Here is a 12,230-nt window from a genome sequence, read left to right on the forward strand (position 1 = left end):
CTGGTTTCAGCTCTTGAACAAAATAGTAAATCTTTTTATTTATTTCTTGAAAATCTAACTTGTGTTGTTTGTGCCCTTCAAAATTTTGTGCCGATTTTATTTCAGATAGGGTAGTGGACCCAGAAATCGAACACTTTATAGTGGAAATCTAGGAAATTTTACGAGAACTTAATGACAATTAATGGTTTTCAGTTCTATTCGTTGTAGAACGTTGATAAACTATTTGATTTTAAGTTTCCACATGGTTTTTATCATTTACAAGTTTATTTTTGTTGAAATTTTGCGTTTTAATAAAGTGCTCTGGAGTGCCTATTTTCGCACCCCTAAATCCAATTTTCGCCCACGACAAAAATCAAGAAATAAAATGAAATTCTGGAACAATGCTAAGAAAATATGATCTCCTATTGATACACAACATGTACCGAAGCTCAATTGCAATGATGTGCACATATTTTGTCGTAAAATAAATTGTGATTCAAAAAACCCTAGGATTTTTTTTATAGATAGGTATCTTACTAATTTTGAGGTTCGAACGAATAAAAAAAAATAATGTACACAAACGGGTCCAACTTTTTCGAAAGATCTCGCCGAGTCATGAAAAAAAGTCTTCTGGACCAACTCTCTAAACCCCGGGGTTCAAAAGTTGCAAGCTGTTGAAGTTTGAGCATTTTGGGTAAAAATGTACAATAAATCGTATTTTGGCTATTTCTAAAATCATTCATAAAATCTCTATTTTATTATGGATTTTGCTCATCTTGACTTCATTCGACATTCCATCATATTAGCAATGTAATCTACCATACTCATTGAAGCTATGCTATGATCAGCGGTCAAAAACCGCCGACCTCTTGCTTGTTACGGCGGTCTTAACTCCAAGGAGTTCTCGGACGACTCAGAACATCCCAATAAGTTGTTACAACATACTCACTGGAGCTGTTTCAAAATCTTGAAGTTTCGACTTGTTTCTATGGTATGCCTCTTGCACAAACGGTTCAAACGGATAGAAACAAGAGAAGTCATGTTTCAATCATGCTAAAACATATCAGAACTCATAGTTTTTGCTGATACGCGTCGAATGAAGTCAAGATGATCGAAATCCATAATAAAATAGAGATTTTATGAATGATTTTAGAAGTAGCAAAAATGCTATTTTTATACATTTTTACCCAAACTGCTTAAACTTCAATAGCTTGTAACTTTTGAACCCCGGGGTTTAGAAAGTTGGTCCAGAAGACTTTTTTTCATGTCTCGGCGAGATCTTTCGAAAAAAGTTGGACCCGTTTGTGTACATTCTTGGACCAAATCCGCCCATTCTTCTTTGCATTTTTTTTACCTTAAAATGGCTGTAACTTTTGACCCTTAAGTCCAAATTGACTTGTCAATACATAAAAATGTTCGTTTTTCAGAGCTCTAAAAGTGTCTCCAACATCACTTTTTGAAGGTTCTCAAAATCACCCTAATCGTGAACCACCCTAATTTTGAACCAAACCAAAAGTTGCCCCTTTCCATTTGCAACAACTCTCCTGTAGACACCAAAGCTCAAAAACTTCACCATTTTTCGGAAAATCCATTTTCCACTCAATTTTGCGATCTGGACCACAAGACAGCTAAATCACTTTGTTTGAACTAAAAAAATAGTCAGTGCAGAAAAAGAGCACAATTCTATTGCGAGAAATTAACATTTTCCTCTATAGAGGACACATTTTTCTCCAAAAAAGAAATAAAACCATCCAAGTGTGCACTGCTCATCTCTGTCTCCATGGTGTGACGAGCATGATTGATGGTTTTCATAACACGATCCTTTATTTGTGCAACACCACCACCACCATCAGCCCCTATCCCGTAGCTTCGAAATGAGACAGACAGGCCCAGGATCAGCCCCGATGTTTGCAAATAACAGGTGGAATCGAGCCAGAAACTTCGTAATCACACCCCTATCGGCCATCCCGACAAAAAGTCCAACAAAGTTGCGATAAAAAAGGGCAAAAACACATATCATTCCTCTGTTACACCGAATGAAACATGGCTCGCTATGGCAGGGAGCAAAAAAAAAAAAGGAAACGGAAAAATGCCAATGCACACATACAAAAGGCACACATACACCGGGTCGTGACTAAATCCCTCCCACGGGCCTGGTTTCTTCCATTGCATATCGATTTTCCCAACGACGTCGACGACGACGAGCTTCTTGTTGAGATAATCCGCTTTTCCGGCAAACACGATCAAAAGTATCTGTGTACGACCGTGTAGCATGCTTAAATAAAACGCCCACCGTTATGCAATTTAGCGTGCACACACTGACTAACGGCGTTTACGTGTCACTGTCATTGTCAGAGCATTTTGTGCGGCTGCCATAGCGGCATGCCGCGGGCAAATTGTCAGTGTTTTTCTTCTCCTTTCAGAACTTGTTTAACGTGCAACTGTCAAAATACACTTTAGAAAGAAAACTATTTACTTTGTCAGTCTAACAAAATTTAACAGTGTATAACATTTCCAGCAGTTTCTGCTGTATCAGCGGGACCACCACTAGTCATCGCGTAATAGGATTAGCAAACATAACCTCAGAATACGAGACGGTGTGGAGGTGGGGTCCACCAGCTGTTGGCCTGTTATTGGAATGGCAAACACATAAATGTGAATCCAGTCCGGCTCGGACAGGGCCTTCTTCGACGTTCGCTGGCGATGACGAACCGACCCGTCTTTCAGAACTTATTGACCGAAGGAAAGTTTATTGGAATTTATGGGATTTTGCGATTCGGTTCGGGGTGGACAGTTCGTTGACAAAGCTTTAGTTTATTTTTGCAAAACAAAGATTAAAGCAGAAGGAAAAGGAGAAGTTTCTAGACCCACTGAAAATAGTATGGCACAAGTTATTTTAGTCGCAAAATGAGCTCCTTTTCTGCAGAGTGTAGATGTAGATCAAAACAAAGTAATTGTCCAATAAACCAAGTGATTTGTTGACATTTTGCGGCACCCGGATCTTTTCCAGAAGAGATCCTTGAGATCCTTTAAAAGATCTAGCAGCTAATTTATACTGGTTTGACTTTTGCGGAGGGTGCCAAAAAGTATGTTTATGTCACTGTTTGCAAAGAATAATGACCTTCCTCGTTGTCGGCCATTTTTCGGTTGTATTTGTTAAAAAAACCATTAAAATCTTGTTTCAAAATGATTCAATCCAAAAAAGGCAATCTACATGTTGTTTGTAGAACACTTTACATATTGTGATTTTTTTTTCATTTCATCTAACTATTTCTGAGCTTTTTCTTCAGCACTATCATTGACAGTATGGGAGCGATTGACCCATGGGTTGAAGGTCCCCCAATAAAATAAACAAACAACAACATCATTGAAAGTCATTGCTGTTAAAGTGAATGACACCAGCTACGACCTTAATTTACTTTGAGGTAAACCGGCACTACAATCTGAGCAGGGATAGGAGTTTTCAAGCACCAAAAACCTAAAATTTTGACAATTTTGTACACATTTTCAAGCTCAAAATCTGTTCTAACTGGACATTTATCGAAACATCAAAATATCGGGCATATAATGGTTAAGGGAGCGTTCTTTTATAACGTAACGTAAAAAAATATGAGCCTAATACGGCCTTCGAGACCCCTCTCCCCTACTGCGTTACGTTTTAAAAGAACGCTCCCTAAGATAGCTGTCAGAGTTTGTTTCATCTTTCCCGATTCGCCAGAACTACAATTTTTATGTACAACGATTAAAAACCATTTCTGATCACTTAAAAAAAATGACGATTTCCTCGTCACAAACCAAGGTATGTAGATTATTAAGGTAAGGCGGGTTTTCCAGCTGTCAAAATAGTTAGTTAGCACAAATCCAGGATTTTATATGATGATTTTCAAAAAAAAAATGAAAATTTGACTTGAAATTTGACCATTTCCCGGGGAAATTTTACCGGATTTTTTTCTGTAGGGTTGTTAAGCACTGAACCGAAATACGATTTTGAAACAAAAACATAAAAAATAAAAAAATTCAAAAAAACGCGTTTTTTGGTTCAGTTTGGCCTGCTTAACAACCCTACAGAAAAAAAATCCGGTGAAATTTGACCGGAAAATTGTTAAATTTTCACTTTTCTGAAAATCTCCATATAAAATCCGGGTTTCATGCTAACTTCACTCAAACCCCGATGGTTTGACACCAACTGTTGTCAAACGAACGAGGTCCCTTTTTAGTTTGACATCTCTTTTACACAGAGTTCACACACACTACCGAACGTTTGTTTTGATAGTGTGCGTGAGCGCCGTGTAAATGTGACAGTTTGTCACTTTTTAGTTTGACTTTGTCAAACGAACGGGGTACAAACTAAAAAGTGTCAAACGAAAAAGTGACCAACCAGTCTGTGAGTATTTTGGCAGCTGGGAAATCCCGCCTTACCTTATCTAATTTACATACCTTGGTCACCAACAAAGATCCGAGCTGTCACAGTTTTGCTAGAAAGAGAAAGCAAATCTGATGCAAACAAACCAACACTCTGTAGTAGTCAGAGGTGTGAATGTGTCAGTAAATTATAGACTAGACCTTAATGACGTTCTTTGGAAAAGTTGTTTTTTTCAAAATGTTTCAATAAATTGATCAGGGGCTATCAAAAAACCACGTGAACTATTTATTTTTAATTAGTTTTTATTGCGACACTCTTACGAGATTGCATTGATTTTGCTTTCCACCATTCTTTTTACAGTGGGTTTGTAAACAGAATCGATTCAATTTTCTACAAAACAACAGAATGCGACTATGTTTTTAAAGGAGCCGCCATTATGACAACTAACCTGCAATTATTTTATTGTTCACCCTCCTCTAACCACAACCTCGATCCCCATTATCGCCACCAAAGGAAGAGAAAGAACGCTTCAGCTCCGCTGACGGGCACTCAATTTCCGGACTTTATTACTTTTTTTTGCTGCATCGTGTGCAATCACTTCCGGCCCGCGCGCACTGCCATATTTTGACATCTGGGTCACCGGAAGGGGACCATATTCTGCCTCTGTCGCACTGGCATAATCTTGAAAATTAACGGGCAGTAAAATTAATAAAGGTGCTTTCTTTCTCAAATGAGTTAAACTTAAAAAAAACTCATAGACTAATGTTCAAGACTGTCTAGCTGTCAAACCGAGGGGTGATTCAATAGTGCTAAGTCTAGAAAATTAGTTTACTCATTCTGGAATTCATTTCTCCGCAACTTTATTCTTTCGTCATAATTCGATTTAAATTAAAATTAATATTCTCTAGTGGCTAGAAGGCAAAGTTTGAATTACTCGTCTGTGTTCATGTTTGTTGTTCGTTGTTGTTAGTCTGCGCGTCGTTTTTTGTTGTTGTTGTGGTGGTTTATGACTTTTTGTGTTGTTTGTTTGTTTTGTTTACATCCCCTCTACTGTGAATCCGACGACAGATCGATTCTGATGTCGATGTCAAACTCCGGCTCGTACAGTTCGCTCTGCTGCTTGCTGGCGGTGCTGGCCGTCTTGGCGGTCGTGTACCGGAACCGGCTGGCTCCGTTCTGCTGGGGGCTGAGCAGCAGGAAGGCATCGCTCGGGGGCTTGGAGGTGACCGCGGCCGTGTCCACGGACGGGGCCACGTACGGTCGCTTGGTGGTGGTGAGGGCCGGGGCGATGTACGGACGGCGTGGGACCGAGGGTTTGGACGTGGTTCCGGCCGGGGCAGGTCGGTGGTTCTGGAAGAGGTACTTGGAGGGGGACGGCGCTGGGGTGGTCAGCGTTGGGGCCACGTACGGCTTGCGGATTGCTGGGGTTGGAGGTTCCACCGGAATGGCGGCGAACTTCTGCTTGTGGGGGTGCGAGTTGAAGTAGGTGTACCCGCTGGAGATGTAGTGGAAGCCGGGCAGGTGTTCCGGAGCGCTTTCGTTCGACAGGAAGCCACCGCTCGAGTTCTTGACGGGACTCGAGACCGTAGGAGTAGCTTGGTTGGTTTCCTCCGACGATCCGGAACTGGAACTAGACTGCTCATCATAGCTGTTGTAATGGTTATTGTGCTGGGCTTGGGCGTTCAACCTGTGCTGGTTGGCCACCTGGAGTCCGTGCAACGATCCAGCGGTCCCCACGAAAGCATTCTTCGACGCCAGCTTAGCCATCGTCACCGGAAGCTTCTTCTTGATCTCGTAGCTGCTGTTGACGCCCTCTTCGCTGTCCTCCTCCTCGTCCACGTACGAGTGCCGGATCTTCTCGTGACTCTCGAACGTCGGTATCGAGTTTTGCTGCTGGAACGAACTACTGCTCACCAGGCTAGCGTACGTCGGGGCTGGAACGTCAGACACCACCGCATGGTGACGCTGCTGTTGCTGCTGCAGTTGCTGAATCTGCTGCTGTCGGTGCTGGAAGTTGCTCGCGAAAGCGGGCTCGTTGGCAAAGTACTTGTTGTGGTAGGGTTGTTTGTACGTCTGGGGCCGCTTTGTCCGCAGCAGCAGCTGCTGCTGAGGCTGCAGAAGTTTGCTCTTTTCAAATCGTGGCGCTAAACCGTCGTGGTAACTGTAAATTACAACGAAAAGTTAGTTCGTCACTTCGCATTTTCACCGGGCTATAACTCGCGAACCACCGGACCAAACGGCTTCAAACTTTAACTGCGCCCTCTTCAGGAGTGAGCACCCAGGAAAACTGCTAAATGAAACCCGTAAAGTCGGTCGTTCGCGAGAACCGTGCTCCCGGGTCGCCATCTTGAAACTTACTGATAGTTGTATTCATGACCGTCAACGGTTTTGAAGTAGTCAACGCGGTGCTCCGAAACGCCATAGGATTTGACAAACTTTGCCAGGCAAAATATGCTCTGCAAGAGAAGGAAAAAAGAGAGAAGTAAGTTGAATATCATTATCTGCGGTCGGTCTTGAGTGGCCATTACCGGCCGGACCGGGGGTAGAACGGGAGAAAGGGGAATGAATAATTTATGCTCTCAAGGGGGGCATCACTTTTGCAGCGAGTGAATCGGCTGTGGTTTGGTATTTTTAGCGCGATGGTTTCCGGAAGGGAGCACCGGTAATCGTTGGCACGCGATGCGATTCATGAGAATTATTATGTTTTATAGTCCTGAGCTTTTTACTTATTAGGTTAGACGACTCTTTACGATGGCATTTAATTTGCCTACTCAAATTAATGGAGAAACCTTAAGAATTTCTCTCGAAAACCACATTAAAAATTAAAACACAACCAAAAGTAGAAAAATCCCACAAATCAATGTCAAGACCAAAATCCTTACAAAATAGAGTGAAAATCCAGCATCGAAGAAGATCTGATTGGATTCGGCAATCATCCAAGACATAAATTAATTTATCGACTTGTGGCGAAGTGTGAAAGTTGGTTGACTTTTGGTGGTTGTTGCCCGTCCAGTAGGCGTCGCTGAGGCTGGGACGGATCGATTGGATAGGCAACAACCGGTAGTGAACTGGAATGTGGCGATACCGATCAGAGATGGCCATGTGATGCAGGGTAGAGAAATGTTGGTTTTGTTTGGAGTTAATCAGACAACAATAGGTTCAAATTGGGGGAGTCAAGCATCGCATTTTGAAAACCAGTTTTCGTAAATCGACTTTGCTCTATTGGGATGAAACTTCCATACATTCCCGACGTCTAAAAAGCCGTTTGAAACCATTAGATTTTCATGCATTTTTTTTTTATCAAAACCCTTCATATTATATCATTAAAAAGGATTTTTTTTGAAATTTTTTCGTAATTTACATCTGGGACTTTAAAAAATCATTTAGTTTGACATCAATATCGTCCATATTCATACGGTGCTGCCAGTTTCCCTTTAACGGAACATACTCCGGGGAACCGGGACTAATTCAGGTTGCGGTCAAAAAAATCAAAAAAAATCCTCAGTCCTCCATAAATGACCATTTAGGTCAAAACGACCATATGGGGCAAGAGGAACAATCGTTCGTACGGCCGTAATTTTTACAATTTTGATTATTTCCAGTATGAGGAATTGTTGCTAGCAATGAAATTAGCTGATTCTACTAACACATAACCGCCAAAACGACGTAAACGCCACGGGGCATAAGATTTAATGAAGTTTTTTCTTCAAAACCTTTGTGTTCTTTTAATATTTGGAAAGTACAAAATAAGGCTTAGGGTTCGTTTTAAAGCTCATTTTATCAAAAGGCTATTCTTCCTTCTTGTCCCGCCCGTGTGGATCAATCGGACCGCGCACTGGACTCATAATCCAGAGGTCGCTGGTTCGAATCCCGCGGCGGGCGCTCTAAAATTCTAAGTGTAAATATGGGTATTCGGCGCCGTCGCTCCGTGCCATACTTTCATACACTTAGGAGCCCAGGGCGGCGAAGTCCTTGTAGATAAAAAGGAAGACACTAGTGGTTGGTACTAGCAATGGTGGCCGACAGCTATAAAGTCAACTTCGTTTTTATTCTTCCTAGATCTGTAGTGTCCCTACCAATGACTTGCACCTATTATAAAGTATGATTTGACTTTTGATTATTTTTGTTGAGAGCTTTTAAAACATCTTGTTCAGGTGGGGCAAGTGTACCATTACGGTGTAATATGGTTGTATGGAAAAAAATTAAGTTGTCCAAATTTAACGAACACAGCAATTTTCAGTTCCTTTTGGGGTCCTGAACAACTCCCCAAAGTTTGGGAACGATTGGTTTAGTCCTCACTTTGCGCAAAGCGATTCAATTTTCCATATAAATTTGTATGGGAAAAACTCTTTTTTTTTTTGGATTTTGATAATTATAAAATTCACGTTTCACGATATATTAAAACCGGATTCATATTCCCATAGAAAATTGAATCGCTTTGCGCAAAGTGAGGACTAAACGTGGGACGGGACGGCTGGATAGGGTCTTCTTTTTGAGTGTTTACGTTTGTATTCTTTTTCTGTTTTTTTTTGCGAGAAGTTCGTGTTCGAATAAAAATATCAAGCAATCTGTGATTCAGATAGCTTGACAATAGAGGAGAAAAGCAACTCGCGACACAATTTTGAGGCTAGGAATTTTGACAGGTATGATTTTCATAAAGTATTCGCCTCCTTTTCTCTCCCACAAAAAAACTGGGGACAATGTAGCTGTCAAACTAGGCCAAAATGTTAAAGTCACTCACAAAATGAGTTCATTTCTGACGTCACGATTTTCTCCTCTATAGATCCTCAGTTTTCTGATGGGAAAGAAAAAGAGGCGAATACTTTATGAAAATCATACCTGTCAAAATTCCTAGCCTCAAAATTTTGTCGCGAGTTGCTTTTCTCCTCTATTCAAATTTTCTTGAAGATGTTCTTCAACTCAGTGCTCAAGCATGCGGATGACTTTTTCTTTGGTTGAAATTTTGTTTAGATTTTGGCCACAGATTTTTTGAATTGGGCTGTTAAAATTTGCGGTTGGACGTGGGAGGAGAATCCTGAGTTTATGTTCCATCGTTTTACGGTGGATCCGTTCATAAGGAGCTGCCGGATACAAATCACTAGAAATGGTTGGCAAATCAAAGATGACTCGAGGTCACGCTCGAGTTAAATGATACGATACGATCACGATTTCACTTCTTCAGTTTTTACTGTGTTTTTTATATGAAAGATTTTTAATTTTCATTTGGATTTGAAAAATGCAATATGATTTAAATGCGTTTTCTTACATCAATCTAAAAAAAATCCTAAAAAGCCTGCAAGTTGCCTGCAAGTTATTAAATGAGAGGGGAGATTTTTTTCTTAGATCTGCTTCTGTCGTTGTCCCGTTACGCAATGAAAGCACGTCCGTGATGAAAGTAAGTAAATCTTTCCCAGTTTCCCAAAGAGGAGCACACTTGAGAGTATCGGGGCCGGCATTTACAAAGCGAAAGTTAACATTCCATAGGTCGCACGCCCTAAGGTGTCAGACTTAAAGAAGAACTTAAAATTGTACCAATTCATTCACTTCAAAGAGCAAAAAGTTCGTTTTTCAATTTGTAGCAATGTGTTGAAATGAAAAAGTGCGAAAAAATCAAATAGGTTTAATAAGCTGTGATTATTTTTGTTTGCTTTTTAAATCCAGTTCTTCAATGTTGTTTCGTCACGCCAAATTTTCATTTCACTGGAAGCACAAGTTTAATATTGTTCAATCTAGATGGCATTTCTATGTAGAAAAATCAATTATCTGCCAATTATGTGCCACTACAGCCAATACGCGCAAATAGAAACGATTGTTTTAAAGCGCCAAAAGAATGATCTTTTTTTTAATGAAAATTTGGTGTGCGATAGAAATAAATGCCTTTCAATTTAAAATATTTTAATCAATCTATAAATGCAATTTACCATTTTTTGTGAAATTGATTAATTTTTTTTAATTTTTTTTTCAACTCAAATTACAATTTTGTCTGTGTTACAATACTTCCCATTTTCTCCTCATAAGAAAAGACTGGTTTAGGTTGACAGAAGCGGCCATGTTGTAAGTGGTCTAGATTGACAATTAGTTTTTTTCTCTTTGTTTATCCCATCTCAGGACTAAACCAATCGTTCCCAAACTTTGGGGAGTTGTTTAGGACCCCAAAAGGAACTGTAAAATTGCTGTGCTGGAAAATCGATGATATTACACCCTAGTGTACCATATGGATTTTTAGTATGGAAAAAAAATACGAATTGCTGCAACATTTGATTGGGAAATAAATACATAAAAGAACTTGAAAACTGATAAACAATTTAAAAAAAAAATTGTCCATGCAAAATATAGTAATATTATGAAAATTTACTATTTATCATCTAAGTAATAATTGTTTTTCGTAAAAACGATCATTTTTTTAGTAAAATATTATTATTTAATTTAAAATTGAAAAAACGTTTAAAACACATTCAAATCTGTTGTTTCATGCATTGCCCCACTAGTTGAGTAGAACGTACGGAAAATCAAAAATTTTAAAATCAATTTTTTACATTAAAAAACAGGTTTTTTTTAAAAACTTGCTCACTCAAAATTCAAAATCTTAGTCAAGACCTGGAATAAGATGACTATAAAAAAAATCCGACACATTTTTTTAACGTTTTTAATGAGCATAACGAGCATTTCTTTAGCTTGTTACACTTGCCCCACTTTCCTCTATGTTTCTTTTTTTATATTTGATTTTGAAAATGATGAAGTTTGACATCCATATTGCTCATATTCATACGGTGCCGCCAATGAATGTCCCTTCAAGGAACCATCCCCGAAGAAACCCGATCCAATCTGAGTAGGCCAGTCCACTACAAATATAAATTTTCCTTATTTTAATTTATGACTTTACAAATAAAAAAAAATCCACCAATACTCTCCACATTCATACGGTGCCACAACACGGTATGGAGTAGGGGACCATCCATAAACCACGTGGACACTTTTTTGGGAATCTCAACCCCCCCCCCCCCCCTTCGTGGACAATTGTCCATACAAAAAAAATCTTTTTTGTATGGAGCGTGGACAATCGCCATACACCCCCCCCCCCCCCCCTAAAGTGTCCACGTGGTTTATGGATGGTCCCTAGGCAAAATATTATAAATCGATAATACCCATGGCCCCACACACATTTCCAAACAAAATTAAAATGCAATGCGGAAATGCGGGTCTGCTCATATCGCTCCCAAATTTTAGGGGGTTGTTTTGGGGCTTAATTACGATCAGAAGATAGTTGTTCTAGTTGAATAGGACAATTTTTCGATGATTTTCCATACGAACGTCAAACTACCATAATTGTTTTTTTTTTTCAATTGTCTTTCAAAAACTAACTTAATCCACCTATGTGGTTGATGCCTTCCTCACTCTTTACCAACATTGGGTAATATGATGGGCTTGGACACAAATTTCATATATTCTTTAGATCAGGAATAAAAAGTACATAAATATCACTTAAGTGGTCATAACTTGAGACAGGGTTGCCAGATCGTCAATATTTTGGACTCGTTTTAAAGGTCTTTCGATTGCCTGTCAATTGTAGAATGGCATTTTGAGGATCGATACAAAATTTATATTAAAGCTCTTTCGTATATTATCAAATTCCTGCTCGTTAGCATTAACTAAAACAGACTGTACAATAAAAATAATATTTTCTAAAATACACTACAACTCATTATAACGGATACCAAAACTGCAGTGTGTCCGCCTAGACCAGATTTGCTCATTAGGAAAAAGAATTTCCTCTAGTTTCATCAATAACACACCTGCACTACCAATTTAACAATCTGCACGTAAAAAACGGCCGAAGGTCTTCTCGTCTGGGAGAGACTGTTCAACTGTTCGAACCAACAACAACAAA

The 12,230-nt window shown here is 39.6% G+C and overlaps 2 protein-coding genes and 1 long non-coding RNA gene across 14 annotated transcripts in view; 2 read left to right on the forward strand and 1 right to left on the reverse strand.

Moving 5' to 3' along the window:
* The window catches only part of LOC120426217 (putative thiamine transporter SLC35F3), a 169,965-nt gene that overhangs the window by 71,473 nt on the left and 86,262 nt on the right, over window positions 1–12,230 (forward strand). The gene's annotated exons all lie outside the window — the stretch shown is intronic.
* LOC120426219 (dendritic arbor reduction protein 1-like) overlaps window positions 5,186–12,230 on the reverse strand; it is a 45,187-nt gene continuing 38,142 nt past the window's right edge. Inside the window, exons 2-3 of the mRNA XM_039590939.2 lie at window positions 6,701–6,798; window positions 5,186–6,503 (exon numbers count right to left, since the gene is read on the reverse strand). Coding sequence (XP_039446873.1) covers window positions 5,390–6,503; window positions 6,701–6,798 — 1,212 coding nt within the window. The 3' untranslated portion in view covers window positions 5,186–5,389. The remainder of the gene's footprint in view (window positions 6,504–6,700; window positions 6,799–12,230) is intronic.
* LOC128093830 (uncharacterized) overlaps window positions 8,492–12,230 on the forward strand; it is a 94,004-nt gene continuing 90,265 nt past the window's right edge. The window contains exon 1 of the long non-coding RNA XR_008212781.1: window positions 8,492–8,628. This is a non-coding gene — a long non-coding RNA (uncharacterized LOC128093830). The remainder of the gene's footprint in view (window positions 8,629–12,230) is intronic.

Source organism: Culex pipiens, chromosome 1, assembly GCF_016801865.2.
Source record: "Culex pipiens pallens isolate TS chromosome 1, TS_CPP_V2, whole genome shotgun sequence".
NCBI classification, from domain to species: Eukaryota; Metazoa; Arthropoda; class Insecta; order Diptera; family Culicidae; genus Culex; species Culex pipiens.